The sequence below is a fragment of the Spermophilus citellus genome, assembly GCF_964194105.1.
Source record: "Spermophilus citellus genome assembly, chromosome: 2".
Classification (NCBI taxonomy): domain Eukaryota; kingdom Metazoa; phylum Chordata; class Mammalia; order Rodentia; family Sciuridae; genus Spermophilus; species Spermophilus citellus.
In genome coordinates this window covers 68,762,355-68,778,794 of record NC_138183.1, presented here as the reverse complement: position 1 = coordinate 68,778,794, position 16,440 = coordinate 68,762,355, and the positions used below count along the sequence as shown (strand labels likewise).

The 16,440-nt window shown below is 40.7% G+C and overlaps 1 protein-coding gene across 8 annotated transcripts in view; it reads left to right on the top strand.

Moving 5' to 3' along the window:
- The window catches only part of SMARCA2 (SWI/SNF related BAF chromatin remodeling complex subunit ATPase 2), a 166,855-nt gene that overhangs the window by 132,350 nt on the left and 18,065 nt on the right, over window positions 1-16,440 (top strand). For 6 of the 8 annotated variants that reach the window (XM_081282449.1, XM_081282448.1, XM_081282450.1 and 3 more), the window contains 2 exons: window positions 6,895-7,112; window positions 15,578-15,631. In XM_081282449.1, coding sequence (XP_081138575.1) covers window positions 6,895-7,112; window positions 15,578-15,631 — 272 coding nt within the window. Of the gene's footprint in view, window positions 1-4,920; window positions 5,029-6,894; window positions 7,113-15,577; window positions 15,632-16,440 lie in introns of those variants that run through there. The other 2 variants (XM_081282454.1, XM_081282451.1) reach the window with 2 other exon arrangements.

Here is a 16,440-nt window from a genome sequence, read left to right as displayed (position 1 = left end):
TTCGTAGCAGTAGAAGCAGAAGTATTAATAATGAGTATTTGCAGATTTATTAAGAGCTCTGGGTATGTAGCTCAGTGGTAAATCACTTGCCTACCATGTGAAGGCCCTGGGTTCAATCCCAGACTTAACTGTGGTTGAGGTTGTATCATCAAAGAGCCTCAAAGAGCTTTTGATTTCTAGTATTGCTTCAATTGTGTGTGTCCCCCTGCACCCATCCTACCCCTCATTTTGGGGGCTATCCATGAACATTCTTTGCATCTGCCTCAAGCCCAAGGGTCCCCTTTTACCACCCTGATATTAATTTAATGCTCTTAACCATAATGGGTACATAGACCAAAGAATTTATTGTGATAGCATGTTACCTGGGTTCAGGGATCAGTACCTCGTGGATGGCCTAAGAAAGGGAAGCCTAGAAGAGATCTATTTTTTGACTCAAGCTCCACTGTGCCTTTGGACATGATCACCAAATTAATTCATAATCTTAGTCATTGTGTTTTATTTTACCTGTCTGTCTTAAGAAGCATTAAGTTGCTCATAGTAAACATTAAAATTATACCACAATTTGTTAACCCTCTCTTGGCATTTCTCCATTGTTTTAATGTACTGAGAACCTCGAAGTACAGAATTGGCCCTGCTCAAGAGCCAAGTGGGTGGAGTTCTGGCTCTTGTGAATTGAGAGTAACCGGACAAGTGGTCTCGGAATGAGAAAGCTGAAACGTGTTTCTTGAAATTCTTTGCTGTTTCTCTAAGCCTCCTGCAGGCTTGCAGATTTCTCTCAGGTTCTTTTTTTTTCCACCCAAGGGAGCTGGATATAACATGTGCCTAACTGGTAAGAACAGTATCAATCCTTTATTTATGTTTGTATTTGGTAGGGTCTTCAAGACCAGATGTGTTGGGGGCCACCCTCTACTAAATCTAAAAGTCATTCCCTGAACAGAATACTGAGCTTAGTACCGCTCAAAAGGTACAAATGGGTTCTTAGTTGATTGCATTGCATATAATAATTTTTATGCTCCCTTAACTCATTGTCTTCTTCTAAACTCCAAATTGCTTTTCTTGAAATATTGTTCTTTCTTTCTTTCTTTCTTTCTTTCTTTCTTTCTTTCTTTCTTTCTTTCTTTCTTTCTTTCTTTCTATTAAAGTGATCTGAGGTTATTGAACAACAACAATTTTAAAAAATCCTGAAAAACTTCCTGTACCAGAAATTCACTTCATTGAGGCTCAGTTTGCTTTGTCCATGGCCAGCATCCTACATGTCAGTCCAACTGAGAGGGAGCTAGCAGTAAGATTGGTGTTCAACTTGACAAATGAGTGAAATAAGAAGTGAATGGGCGGTCTGGTTAAATGAATATATCATCAGTTTTTTTGCATGGCAGTGGGTGGGTGGGGGGTCATATGTTAAAACAGCCTTCATATCAACTCATCTGAATATTTGAGGCATGTTAAAGTATAAAATTTGTAAATAGGTATGTCCTGTATTTTCTTACATCATTAAGTGGAGATTTTGAATGGACTGCTTGCTAGTCATTAACCAGGACAAGATTGAACATGCCACCTGTTGAAATGCTGAAAGTTTTACATTCCCAGGGAAAGCTACCCAGATGTCACTAGTGTTGCGTGCAAGCATTTGAGGTGGTAGGAACATGTACAAACCTGTGGTTGTTTTGTGTTTTTTTTTTTTCCTTAATATTTGGAAAATTTGATTGATTTAGAGACTTTATTCCTTCTGGTAAGACACATATAATATAAAATGTACTGTTTTAGCCATTTTTATGTGTATCTTTCAGTAACATTAAATGCATTCATATTGTTGTGTGGTCCATTTCAAGGACTTTTTCATTGTCCCAAACTGAAGTTCTACTCATTGAACATTAACTCCCCATCCCTCTACCCCGCCAATCACTGTTCTCCTTTCTCTTTTGAATGGGATCATACAGTATTTGTCGTTTTTTGGCTCCGCCTTATTTCATTTCAGGGAATTCAATTTTGTGCATACATTTTGTATTGTGGGGTGCTGGGTGTCAACTCAGGACTTTCTGCATGTTAGGCAAGCACTCTACCACTGAACTACATTCCTTTATGCATTCATTTCTAACAGGCTACTTTCAAAGATGGTAATAATTAAGAAACAAACAAACTAAAAAAAAAAAAAAAACCTATCATTAATCAAAACCCTAAGTATGAAATTCTGCATCCAAAAGGTCTACAGTTGGTTTCACCCTAAGTGACGAAGGTGGTGGGGCATCTTTGAGGAAGAGCTTTGTGTCTGTTGTTGTTATTTAATATTCCCATTATGAGAACATTCCTCATACATGGTAGTTTAAATTTTCTTTAAAGTTCTGCCTTTTTTTGTTTATGATTTCTCTTCTAGTTTGGAGGGTCATTACCTTTTACTGTCTTGCAAGGTCTCAACAGGACTTGAGGAAGGTTTTTGCCAATCAGCACTTGTCCTCAGAAGGCTCTCCTATGAAGTAATTGTCTTTAGAAACCAATTTCCTTGGTTTCGAACCTGCTCCCACCCCTGCAGCATCTTGGGGTCCTCAGTAGAATTTCTAAGAGACGAAGAACCCCCACCGCCCCCAGGGAGAAATGTCACTGTCATTGGGCAGTAACAATTGTGATATTTAAATATCCGAATTGGAATACTGATCTTCCCATTAAACATGGAAGGAATTTCCTGTGTATTGTCTGAATATCTTTAGAATGGCTCCTTTAGATGTTTTTTAAGGTGGTTTGTTCTGCTGTGAAGGCTGTGCTGAGCTGCTTGGTGGACTTGGAGATGCAGAGATGGAAACAATGCGCCAGAGTTGGCTTGTGGCTTTTTGTGTGCTTGTCCCTGTTTACCTATTCATAATCAGGATCCCTTCTGCTGTGGCATTGTGAAGTCACATATAATAGCACCTCATTACCCCAGCGGGCTGAGAACAAGCCCAATGCCTACTTTCTGGACCTTCCATCATTTCATAAAAGATGTAGTTGGTGTGTGTCATGATGACAGAGGTCCACGACTGGAACCACGTGTGGCCGAATCCCCTGGTCTGCCATGTGCTTTGCAAGCTGCAAAGTGCTTCCTCTAGAAAGCAGCTAATCCTGCGCGACTGTCTCCTGCATGTCAGAACCCCCATGCTGCTTTCTTAAGCACTAATTGAAGAGGGAGCCAGTCTGCATCTTGCTCTTGCACATCCTTGTGTCATGAAAATGCCTTTTTCTTTTAAGCAAAATTGAAAGAAAGAAGAGAGAGAGAGAAAGAAAGGGGGGGAATAAAGGTTGCCATCCAGTGGAGGAAGGAGTAATTTCCAGCTTCATTCAGGAAAACGCTGGCTGAAATATGCTTAACTCTTTTAACTTGGCTGGGGATTTTTTTTTATCACCATATGGGGCTTTTTTTCGTGACATCCGGAGCCAAGTGGGTGCATTGTGCCTTTAAGGAAAGAGGTGCCTCACCAAACTTCGCTGTAGTTGTAGCACACCGTTTAGGTAGGGAAGGAAAGTGTTAATTTCTTATTTGTACACTTTTTTTCCCCCGACTTCCTTCCTATTCACTTCATTAAATCTAGAGGCAGTTCGGCATGGGAGCCTTCTGTATGTTGAATTAGGGCTCGCACTCTTGCGCAACACGTCACCAGTCGGAAACTGGGGGTTTGCTTCTGTGATTTATTTCATTATTGTGCTGGTAAAAGGTTTGGAAGGGAATTCTTTTATGGGGTAGTACTTTTAGCATTGTATAGCAAGTTTTTTTTTGTTTTGTTTTGTTTTGGTTTTTTTTTTTTCTCTTGTGCCCCCCCACCCAGCGCTGAGTTGAGTCAGTTGAGCTAGTTTAATAAATAATCTCTTAAAACAAAAGAACAGTTTATCTCCATGAAGAATTTTCCTGACAAGCAGGAGAAATCTTACTCAACCCTTTAAGTGCGAAAAGCATTGGGAAATATGTAGTGAATTGATTTCCATTAGAAAGAGACCCTCAGCCATCAGAGCCTGACTCACTGCATATGGATGTGGTTGGGGTCTTTGGGGAGGGAGGAGGGAAGGTGTTTTGTAGCTCTCTGCATTCCTGCATAAAGCCTTAATTTAAGGGGAATAATGGTCAGTACTTTGTGTGTTTCCTTGTCATTCCAGGATCTAGATTTAATAACAATCTGCACGTATTAGCAATTGTAATAAACATCTTTCACTAGTTCTGTTTGCAATTTAATTTGTTTTAGCTTCTTAGCTACTCACTGATTTTGAGATTTAAAAGTCCAAATATCACAAGCTTATGCTTTGTTCCTTTTTTTTTTTTCACAATTAAAGGGGGTGAGAGTAAAATAGTCTGTTCACAACTTGCCCCTCTTCCTTTATCCCACTGAAAAGAAAAACAATGAAAAATTTTACAGCATGAAACTGAAAGTGAAGTATCACAGTTGCTCGGGATTTTCTTTAAAGAGAAGAATAACATTGTTTTAAAATATTTGAACCTGAGAACATGCACATTGCTTTTACTTACATGCATCTAATGAAAAAAAAAATTGTCTTCTGTTTTAAAAATTGTTTGACTGCTCCCAAACCATGCAGCATATTTTTTTTTAAAAAAAGCACAAGAATGAGGTATAAAATACAAAAATAAAGCATACCTTGTTTCTATTTTTAAAATAAAATTTGAATATTAATTTGTTTTCTTATTGGCTTAATTGCTAAAATTCGAGCGAGAATCAGAAACCACCTGAGCTAAAATCTCTAATTCTGCTGCCTGGAATAATAAGGGGGGAAAAATATGATAAGTAGTTGTCAATATTAAAACAGGCTGAAGGAGGAAGGCTTCGGGCCTTGTAGTAGGTAGAATGAAACAGCAGATTTGAGTATCCACAATCCTTTCAGTATTAAATTTTCAGTAAAATAAAATTACTTGTATATGAAAACATAGCCTTTCCCAGCTCTCTTTTTTTTCCTGATCAGCTGATGAAGAGACTAGCAGCTCGCTGCTTTGCTGGCTTGTTAATTTTATCCCCACTAACTGTGATTTCCGATAGCCGGCCTGCTGATAGTGGTAAGGTAAATATCCTTTTTCGTTGCCGTCTTGAAGATTCAGTAGAAGTAACATCCCAGGCATGTGTAGGTGTGTAACACATCAGAAGCCGGTGTTCTCCGTATTTCTGTGTGCGACTGGGTGCTTGAGGAGAGCAATACCATTAACTGTTGACAGCCTTGCATGCTGTATTTATTATTAGCATGTTCAGCCTCCAAGATATGCGGGACAATTTCCTTTTCTCAGTCTTTGCTTAGCTGCAGTGTGTTTAGCTGTATAGTGGGTGTCCTGCTTTTTAGGCAAATGAATATTAATGAAATAATGTGGAGCTTTTTTTTTTTTTTTCCTCCTCCTTTCTTTTTCTTTTTCCTCATAACTCATCAGCTCTCGCCTCCTTCATACTGATTATCTGAACACTGTAGGATCGTGATGGAAATTGTCTTTTGATTATTAAGGCCTAGGCTCAGGCTGTCCCTGAGGATTCTGTCTGTGTGCATGTTGCTTCTATGGATTTGCACATTTGGAGGATGCATAGGAAACATTTTTTTAATCCCAGTGGCATTTTTAACATGCCAGGTTGTTTTGTGTTCTGTACCAGGTTTTCTTCACAAAACCTTTCTTTTTGCAGGAGGCATTGTACATAAGTGAAAGAAATTATGTCTGAGCTGTAATCACTCTTTATATTGATTGTTATACTCACATGATCATAAATATTAGCCATGTTTGGTGCTGTGGAGAAATGAAGGTAATTGCCTTATGATTAGAGCTCTTTCAGCTACGAGAAAGGATTGATTAGCATTTGCATACTGGAGGCAATATTGAGAGGCAGGAGGAACAAATAACAACATCAGTTATTTTGTGTGAGAAAGCAATCTCAAAATGTAATTTGAAGATTTTTTTAGAAAATTTCTTTTTCCATGATCAGATTTTCTTTTATCTCTGTGTTTTTGTGTTCTTCTCCCCCCTCCCATTTTTCCCCCTGTATTTTTCTTCTTAAGTTTTGAGACTTACCAGGAAAAAAAAAAAGTTTAAACTTCTGGGTTTGTCACATGGATCTTTTAGCCCTTTATGAACAGGTTTCTTTTATACCTGGTTGTTTTTATAGCTATTTTATTATCTCTCTGCATTAGTGCTGCTGGCTCTGGTTTAAAGCAAGCGTTTGCAGGTAATTGGAAAAAAGTGTTTGTTGTTTGTGAGTGTGTGTGTTCTTTCTTTATCTGGTGATTTAAGTGTGTTTACCAAGGAATGTGGCTTTGTACTTCCCGTTCCCTTGTTTACTAATTGCTACGTTAGAACAAACTCTGGATAGAATTTTGATTTTATGTTGTGAATCATGACTAAATTGATGTAAAACCTTACAGAAGAAAAGGTCAAAGCTTGTCTGATTGTATGGGTATATTCTTAGGGGAATTTCGTTTCCTCACCCACCCCTCCTTGTTTGTTTACCTTTCCTCCTTACTGTAATGAGACAATGCGAGTCTTTTTTCTCATATTGAGCTAAAATTTCATGTGGATTCAGTGATCTTCAGGCACTTGAATGTATAGATGTTTTAATTTTTTTGTCAGATCTTTACCATGAGTGTCTCAGGCCTTCAACATATTTTGCTTATGAAACAGACTTGGTTTAAAGATGCATTTATCCAATATGGTGGTGGTGGTTTTTTTCTTCTTCCTTCATTGATTACTGTAAACTTCAATTTTTTTGCTAGTTTCATCTTATTTTATTTATTCAAGATATACATACCCACAGTGTGTATGCATGTGTGTGTGTGTATATATGTATATACACACATATATACACATGTGTATATGTATATCTTAAATAAATGTATGTAACTGGTCTGGATTATTTTCCTGTCTTGAGTATCTCTCCTTTTGTTTCTGATTAATAGGCCATCGAAGACGGAAATTTGGAAGAAATGGAAGAGGAAGTGCGGCTTAAGAAGAGAAAAAGACGAAGAAACGTGGAAAAAGATCCGGCAAAGGAAGATGTAGAAAAGGCTAAGAAGAGAAGAGGCCGCCCTCCAGCTGAGAAACTCTCCCCAAACCCCCCCAAACTGACAAAGCAGATGAACGCCATCATTGATACTGTGATAAACTACAAAGACAGGTGAGTGCTTCACTCCTTCACCTCCATCATCATCCGCCAGGAGCACTGGTGACACTGCCTAAGCCAGATTCATGAAGCTGCATATGTGGGTTGAAAGGTCTGTCTGTGTGTTTCATGGCTTTCTCTCCAAAGGTGTGAGTCACTTTGTGCCATGTCGGATGGCCACTATTGCTATGTGGTATGATGTTTCACCATGTATTATTAATGAGTTTAGATAGGAAATGAGTTTAGATAACAGAATCTTAAATTTAAACTGGAAAAAGGATCCTCTAAGGACCTCGGAAATGATACCGTTGCTGTCAGAGGGGTTGGGATGATAGAGTGAAATTACTTTTGGAGGTTGACTTGTTAGAGAAAGGAGAATCCTCATGTATTTAAAGTAAATATGTCAAGTCTAAGGCGCTGTTGAAACCCATATCGATGTTTCCTTGAAGTACTGTTCCCTCTGTCCTTCTCACCCTTGGGTTTCTGAGCACTTCTTTGAGTTGTCATCTTCATAATTCTACATAGTCAGCTTGATATTTTAGCACATTCGCCTCTTTTTCATGGAACTTCTGGATTGAGCTGTGAGAATCTGCACTGGACACTTCCCGGGTCATTTTAAACAATGAATAATTATTTGAAAACCAAAACAGACATTTTAAGGTGTCCATCAGCCCTATACAGTAGGCAAATTAGTTAGGCTGCATTTTGGTTAACTGATGTTGGTTAATTGATTTGGTTTCCACTTGATAATCATGTGACAGTGTTTCATTTGAAGATGGCATCTCATTTCTGTTGAAACATAGGAAACCAAACAGATGATTTGGTTTCTAAATTTCGTAGTGGTATTATTCAGTTTTTAGTTACCAGAGATTTTTGATATTAACTTAGGTGTTTCTCTGTACACCTGGATGTGTTTAACACAAATAAGTAAATTGTGGTTTTAGTCTTTCACTGTGGTTTTGGTACTTGCATGATACTAAGAAGGGAGAACTTGTTATAAAAATTCAGGAACAAAAAAGTAATAAACTTTCCACCCTGAGGTTTTATTGGTAAGATTTTCTTGGCTGTAAGGAGTTCTCAGAAATGGTGAAGGGGAATGGGTAGGAGAAAACCTTTGTGAAGGGGTCAGAATTTCTTGCCCCTTTTGCCCATCAGATCTCTTAGGGTTCATGCTCTGTTTTTAGTATTTTCCTGAAATTAAAAACAAAACAAAACAAAATCCCCTTTAAGAATTCTGAATTTGCCACCAAGGGTCAGCCCCATGACAGTGAGTTTGGATCTGCTGTTCACCAACAAAGGGGAGTGATGGCAATCCCACAAATCCAGTCTTTGCCCAGAGTGAACATAAAGACTTCCTCATGTAAACCAAGAATCAGAAACTCTGTCTGCCAAGTTTCTGCTCACCCCCAGCTCTGCTTCTAGATTTCCCATAGACGGGAAGCTTGGATTATTACACCTTATTTTATCAGCCCCTGGTGTAAGGAAATTATTACTGAGGAGAGAGTATCACTCTGCACATTCTTCTAGCTTTTTTTTTTTTTTTTTTTTTTTTTGGTCTCAGGAGAGTGTAACATCTGTTTCTCTGACCAGATGTGCCTGGATATTTAACAGGCATTTTGTTCATTCTCACAGAGTGAGTCTGGGGGCTGTTGTAATTCTGAGAAGGCCCAAGGATGACTTTGGAGACTTAAAGCTGGGCCTCTGATTCCAGAGTGATGGCTGTGTCTTCCTTTAATGACATAGTAGAGGTCAGTCACTGGTGGACCATGTGCTGCCAAGCGATTGTTTTATTAGGTTTTTGAGGGGGTCATAGGAGGAGCAAATGCATTTAAAAACCAGTCCATAAAATTTGTACATTTCTTGTGTCCCCAGCCCACCTTTTTGAAAAACTTAAAAACTTAGGGAGTGTGTGGCAGAGTGGGCCCACTCTGCCACACACTCCCTAAAGATGCAATCAACAGGAGTGAAGAAGTGGCCATCTTCTTTATTTAGGGCATGAAGCTGTCAGTTACCACCATCCCCATTACTCCCCACCATCTCCCCTGTATAGAGTGTGAGTTGCCATTCATCACCGTCCCTTTTCTACCTCATTCATATCAACTCTAGCTCCATAGCCCTCGAGTTTGTGACTTGATGGTGTACATGGCTGTAAGCTGACTGCTTTCCTAGAAACCCTCCCAAAATGCAGGGTAGTATAAGATCTATCCTTTTAGCCTCAGTAAAGCATGGTACCCTGGCTTGGAGCACAGCTCTTCTCTTCACCTACCTGCCTGGTTTTGAATGCTGACTTTGGCTTTCACTAGCTGTGGGACACCTGGCTAACTGACTTGCTTGAGACTCAGTTTCCCTCTGGAATTGTAGTCGTGGATGAGTTAATATCACCCAGGTCCTTTAAACAGTTTAATTATTAATAATCAGCCTTTGAGACTGAATGGTTAATCAGGTAGGTGAAGAGACCTCTGAGCACTGTGAAGAAAGTGTCCTTGGGCTGGGGTTGTGGCTCAGTGGCGAGCGCTTGCCTAGCACACGTGAGGCACTGGGTTTGCTCCCCAGCACCACATACATATAAAAAAAAAATAAAATAAAGGTATTAAAAAATGATACCATGTTTAAAAAAAAAAAAAGAAAGAAAGAAAAAGAAAGTGCCCTTGCTGATATTGGTTTCCATGGTTTTATTTCCAGAAACAGAAAATGCAGTTTCCCTGGGACTGTTGAACAAGTCTTTAGTTATATTGTAGGTAAAGGATATTTAATTATTTTGGCATGCAGGTATTAAGTAGTTTTTTCTTCCCTTTTTCCTGGTTTTATTTACTCATTTGCTTATTTACTTTTTTCTTAAGTTCCTGGGACTCTTTCTGTTAGTGCCCACGTTCAGGTACTTTAGACTATGTACTAAATTTCCCACCACTGAATGTTTCATGTATATTTCATATTAGTGATCCTCTAGAAAAAGCAGTTACTCTATTTATATTTTTTATTTCTCTTACCAAACTTGGTTCTCAAGTAGGAGGCACTCGAATTAGGAGGGCCTTAATTAGATACAGTGTCATATTTTTGGTTCATTTTAGAAAATGCTACTGGGAAATGTACATCTCGCTGTTGAGATTTTTTTGTGCCATTAAAGTTAGTTACTAATATAGTAACTCAACGTATCTGTCCTCCATCCTATGTCAGGGCCCCGACGGTGGTGTAGATTAGCAGTATATTAAATAAGAATTGCCATCTATATTTAACAGATACATAAGAGCTCTCATGAGGCAGTTGTTCAAAAGTTCTTACATGATTCTGGGACAGATGTGTCTTGATTTTTTTATAAAGACCTAAGATAATTCAGTTGTCTATTTATTGCTTTGTATTCAGTGTTGGGTCTCATTAAAAAAAAAAAAAAAAGAAGGGTGCTTTTTAAAAATGTGACCCTGAAGAACCAGTGATTTTGTGTGATTCATAAATGAGCTGCTACCGGAGGTGGTGCTCGTCTGCTGCTACTGGTTCCCATCATTTAATTTCCCCAAATAGAAAACTTTATATCCAGTAGTACTGGAAGGCTTTGTTTTGACTTATTTTAGCATGCTTTGTTTTCTGCTTAGTTAGAAGGCTTTACAGAATCATATTCCCAGTTCATCTAATATTTAACCTGTGACTCTCTATTTCTTTGAAAAGGGATTCATCCCAAATTGCATTCGCGCCATTTAAAATTACCACTGGGGTGAGATATAGAACAAGATGGTACAGAGTAGGGCTGGGGTTGTGGCTCAGAGGTAGAGCACTTGCCTAGCACATGCGAGGTACTGAGTTTGACCTTAGCACCACATAAAAAAAATAAAGTTAAAAAAAAATAAATAAAAAGATGGTGCAGAGTAGGTTCTAGGGGAACTATTTCAAACCCAGAGGTGTGACTTATTCCTAGTTAGCTAAAGGTGAAAGAGAGACCTAGAGGCATTCTTAAAGTTGGAAAGGACTTTGGCTCTGCTTGGTCCAATCTCTGTGTCCCTCTGCACCCTCTGACAGTCAGAACTCCAGCCTTCCCTTGGACGCTCACTGTTGTAGGAGGCAGTCCATGACACTGAAGGACAGCTCTGAACCCAGTAGTTATTTCCTACATTAAAATAGATCGGCCCTCTGACTTCTTAACTGTTTGTTCTACATGTGCCTTCAGAGAGTGAATTCAGTCTCATCCAAGAAATGTTGTTTAAAATATTTAAAAGTGGGCATCTCAAGCGCAGGACCTTTTTCAGATTGAAACACCTCCCTTTGCTCTCTGAGTGTGACTTTAGCCCTACTAGTCCACTCCACAGGCACAGACTTCTTTTCTTAGTGTCCCATTTGAAACATGGCACCCAGAACTCCAAAGGTACTTGGGCAGCTGGGGGTGATTACCTTGCTTATTCTGGACACCAAAATTCGCTTAACAGGACGCAGGAGTGTTTTAATTTTTTCCAGAGGCCTTGACATAGAGTTAATTCACGTTTAACACATGACTTGGTGAAAATCCCACTCCCCCACCGAACACACATGCAGGTCTTTTCTCAAACAAAAGATGCCAAGGTTAGCCTTGAACTGAGCGTTAAGTTTTTTGACCTACTTATTTTATACTTATCCATGTGTTGTTCCTCCTTATTGCTTTTGGTCTCATTGTTCTTGCCTATTCATGTAACTCTAAATTTATATTCCATTTTTTGAAAAATTATGTATTCTTGCTTTCCTCAATTTTTGTCATCTAAAGATTTAAAATAAATCGTTGAGGTATTTCTAAAGGTCAGAGGACAGGGCTCTATGACATGCCCCTGAAAATCACAGCAGGCTGACATGAATATACATATCAGTAGTCCTGCAAGTTGATGAACCGTCAGTCAACTCATAAGGTCATGCCTCCTTATCACCTACATTTATCTAACCTTTCTCAAGGTTATCAGGAAAGGCTAAAGCCAAGATACAACATGTTTGTAGCCTCTCCAATCGATCTATCAACCCAGAAACCCTGCAGAAAAAGTGAAATGAGGTTAGCCTGCCCTGGCTTTTTCTTAGAGACCTCCTACGGGTACCTAATGATGTTATTTATCTTTTCTAAATAGCCCCATGGTATCTGAATAATTTCTTCTAAGTTTTTACCAAGGGTCAACATCAAGTATAACAGTCTCAGGTTTTCTTTCTCATTTTGAAATTGGGACATTTGCTTATCTCCAGTCTTCTGATTCCATTTCCATTCTCTGTGATTTCCTACACATTATTAGCAGAAGCAATCTACACACTCTTTCAGGATGTAATTAGTTTGCAACTGGACACTTGAACTCATTTGAAGCGCCTTGATATGCTCTTTTTATCAACTCTCCTATCAGGAGCTTTGTTCTGCATTTATTAAGCCTTGCTTTTCCAGTGCAAGCTTTGTTCTCCTTACTGAAGAATCTGGAAGCAGAGTCTGAGTAGAGTGTCCTCACCTCCCAGCTCTCCCAATTATATGAAGATGAGTTATTTGCAGGTGTATTCTTCTTGGCACAGAGTGTGGATGTCAGGTCCAACTTTTTTTTTTTTTTTTTGGAGGGGTGAGGGTAGCATAAATTGAACTCGGGGGCACTAGACCACTGAGCTATATCCCTAGCCCTGTTTGCATTTTATTTAGAGACAGGGTCTCACTGAGTTGCTTAGCACCTGGCTTTTGCTGAGGCTGGCTTTGCACTCGTGATTCTCCTGTCTCAGCCTCCCCAGCTGCTGGGATTACAGGTGTGTGCCACCACGCCCAGCTCAGGTCCAGCTTTGAAGAGGGATGCAGTGATCACTGCTGGCACAAAGTGGGGCCACAGGGATGGCAGCCACGCAGTTCCTGCCTCCCTCTCACTCTTCAGACTCTACTCTTTCCCAGGCTGGGCCTATGTTCCTCCTGCCTCTGATGGTAATAAGGCTGATGGTATCTCTAGGAATCATAGTAGGCCTCAGCTTGTTCTGAATTTAGCTCTCCTTTCATTGGGGGAAATCATTCATTCATCTTGGAAATGTTTCCCACATTGTTATTTCCAGCCACAAAGCCAGCACTCCAGGCACGTGCCCCTGCAAGTTCGCCACACAGTGGAGGGCAACACTCTTGTCCTGATGTCCTGCAATGGGCCTGGGGAATTCAAGGAAGGCAAGGTCATGTGAGCCCCATTATATGAGGATATAATGGCCATATGTGGAATTTATGGTCATTTGGGGGAAGGGGGAATATCAGCCCATTATAATGACCTTCTTCTGAGAAAATAAAGGCAATAATTTCATTCCATTCTAGTACCTTTTTTTTTTTTAGGATTTGGTGTTTTATACATCTAATTGTACTAGTAGTACTTGTTTAACTCCTGTACACACTGGATAATAACCTGTAGTATTTCCCTTATTGTAAGACTAAGTTACTATTTTTGAAGGCCTACTTATAATCAACCCATTCTCCAGAAGGGCTAGACTCTGATTAAAACAAAATGTTAACTTGCTCCAAGGTTTTCTCTCCAAAGATCCCACTAGAAGCGAATTTAGGTCTCTCCTGGGTTGAAGACTTTCTCACATTGATTATTATCATAAGGCTTCAATCCAATGAACTGTTCATACCAGTGTTCACTCTCTTTCTGAAAACAGTACCACACATGTGAGAACCAAATCTGTCATTACTTAGCATTCTTTGTTGTTTTTGTTTCGCTTAGAAAGAAAAAATGAAGTACAATCAGATTTCTGACTTTATGTGTACTCTTTACCAGAATGATTTGAAATCATTCTGTTAGAATTCCCTTTGTTCAGAACCTGGTGTCCCCATTGAGTTGTAATCTCAGACTCAGATCATAGAATCAGTCCTGTCTGTCTCTGCATTGTTTAAACATATTCTGTAAAATGCCTGGAAGAGCGTTAGTCGTTCCCAGGTTTGTCTTCCTTCACTATTACGTTTTCTAGATGACATGGTCTGCTTCAGCTTCCAGATCCTCTCAGCCAATATCATCATAAGCCTGAAGTCCCAAATGTGAAACCAGAAGTTTTCCCAATTCTGGGCCTTATTTCTGACATACACTCAGAAACAAGTCTCTTGGACATACTCAGAATCCTCTCCAAGGAGCTCCTTCCTCTGCCTCCACTCAGGCCATCTTCATTAGGCTGTTTCCCCCTTGGCTGGGCCCGGGACATCTGCTGTCTGTGTGTCCTGCCTACAGTCAGTTCCTCATCCTGCCTTCTTTCTGAGGCACATGATCTGATCATGTCATCCTCTTAAGAACTTTCAGCTGTGTGTGGTGCTTGTAATCCCAGTTGCTTGGGAAGTTGAGGCAGGAAGATCACAAATTTGAGGCCAACCTGAGCAAGCTAGCAAGCCCCTGTTTCAAAATAAGGAATAAAAAGGACAGAAAATATAGCCCAGTGGTGGAGCAGCCCTGGGTTCAGTCCCCTGGGTTCAATCCCTAGTACCATACACACACACAAAAATAACAATTAGAATTTTTTTTTTTTTTTTAAATAGCTTCCCCTAATATAGGAAAAACATTTTCACCTTCTGAACCTAACCTTGCCAGCTTTGTTTTCCAGCGTGTTCCTGGTCTTCTGTGTACCTTCAACATTCCAATTAATTCTGTATATTTGGAATATAGCATGCACTTTCACGCCTCCGCTCCACAGTTCTTGCTGGTCCCTCTCTGAAGGCCTTGGCCTCAAAGGCAGAGTGAGGCAGCAGCTCTGTGGAGGGCGGGCGTAGGCCATGTCTGCCACAGGGTGCCATCTTTGCCTAGAGTAAGATCTAGATGGGACAGGGGGTTTTTCTAGGATGTGTCCAACCTGACAGCTGCTCTCTGCCACCACACAAAGGAACACTCACATCACAGTGTCAAAAATCCTCATCTGAAGAGGCCTGTAGAAGGGCGAAGCCCTCAGGTGGCAGCTTATTTTCATTTCCAGTTGAAGATCACTCATTCAGTGATCCCTTCAAAAAGAACAGAGTTCTGGGAAGCAGAGCTGCCTGCTTAGTTGGTGTTCGGAGGCTGAAATTGGCTGATGCTTGGAACACCCTCTATATGCTGGCTGCTGTACCAAAGCCGCTTTATCCTATTTAATGTCACCAGCCACTCTCTGAGGTAAGTATCATCCCCATCATACAAATGAGGTGCCAGATGCAGATGGGCTGACATCACCTTTGCAGGATCTCACAGACCTCTAGCAAGTGGTCACCAGTCCTCCATTGCTTCTCGAACCATGGATGGGATATGTGTGGAGGGAATTGGGGCTAAGGGAACAGGACAAAGTGGGAAAAGTCCAGAGAGGTTAGGAAATACATTTCCCCTCAGTTTTGGAGAATTGTGTATTTCTTCAGATGGAGGTTTCAAACATCACCCTGTGTAATCTTCCCAACCAAACAGGTAGATGAGGAGACAGGCTTGGAAAGGGAAATGAGTTCTCCAGGCAGCCCAGCCTGGGAGGAAGGAGCCAGGTGGGGAGGAGGATCCAGGTCTTCTGACTCTAGTGTTCTTTCTACTCTACCACAGGTGTAACGTGGAGAAGGTGCCCAGTAATTCTCAGTTGGAAATAGAAGGAAACAGGTCAGGATCTGTCTTGTATTCCCATGCCTCTGAATACAGGTATCCCTTGGTACAAGAATGAACCGATTCAAGGAATCAGCCTTTGGAAGCAAAATTTTCTGGTTGCCTCTCAATTGCCCCTACATGGAGAGTGGGGGGAATGCCAGCACAGATATTCATAGACATCTGTCATGCTTTTGAAGTTGTTTGTGCTGTGTTTTAATCTGGAAGCGTCTGTGCATGCCTCTCAAAGGTGGTGGGAACCATCTAAAAGTCGGCCCCCATGCAGCAGCTCAGAGATGGCTTTCCCTGCCTCCCCTCCCACCACATCCTGTGGTGTGTGTTCCGTGGGTCTCCTGGCTCTGTGCTTGGTTTAGAAGCTTAATGCAGAACACCTGTGGTGGCTTGATCCCGTGCAACAGGAAGCGGCGTGCCTGGTCACGCTGTTCTGCATTCTGGAGTGGATCTGGGGGTGTGCAGCCCCGCTGCTGAGTTGCCTCCTGTGTGTGCGCTGGCTTGGCTTTCTGGGTGTGACTGCTGGGCCTGCCTGTCGAGTAGGGAGCTGAGCATTCTAGGCCAGTCTGTGTAACCTTTGTGCACCTACGATTCAGTTGGATGGGAAGCAGGAATGCTTTCCCCTTTGAGAGGTTATGAGAACTGGGTGATGTTGGGTGAGAGAGAGAGACGGGCACGCCTGGTACACCAGGGTGAGAAGTTGCTATCCACATTGGAAACCAGCTTTTCTTTGCCCTTTTCAATCAGGCTGTCCTTTTTGGAAATATTGGTACATTGCTTTACCATCCATATTCCAGCTTTGTCAATTCTCGTAA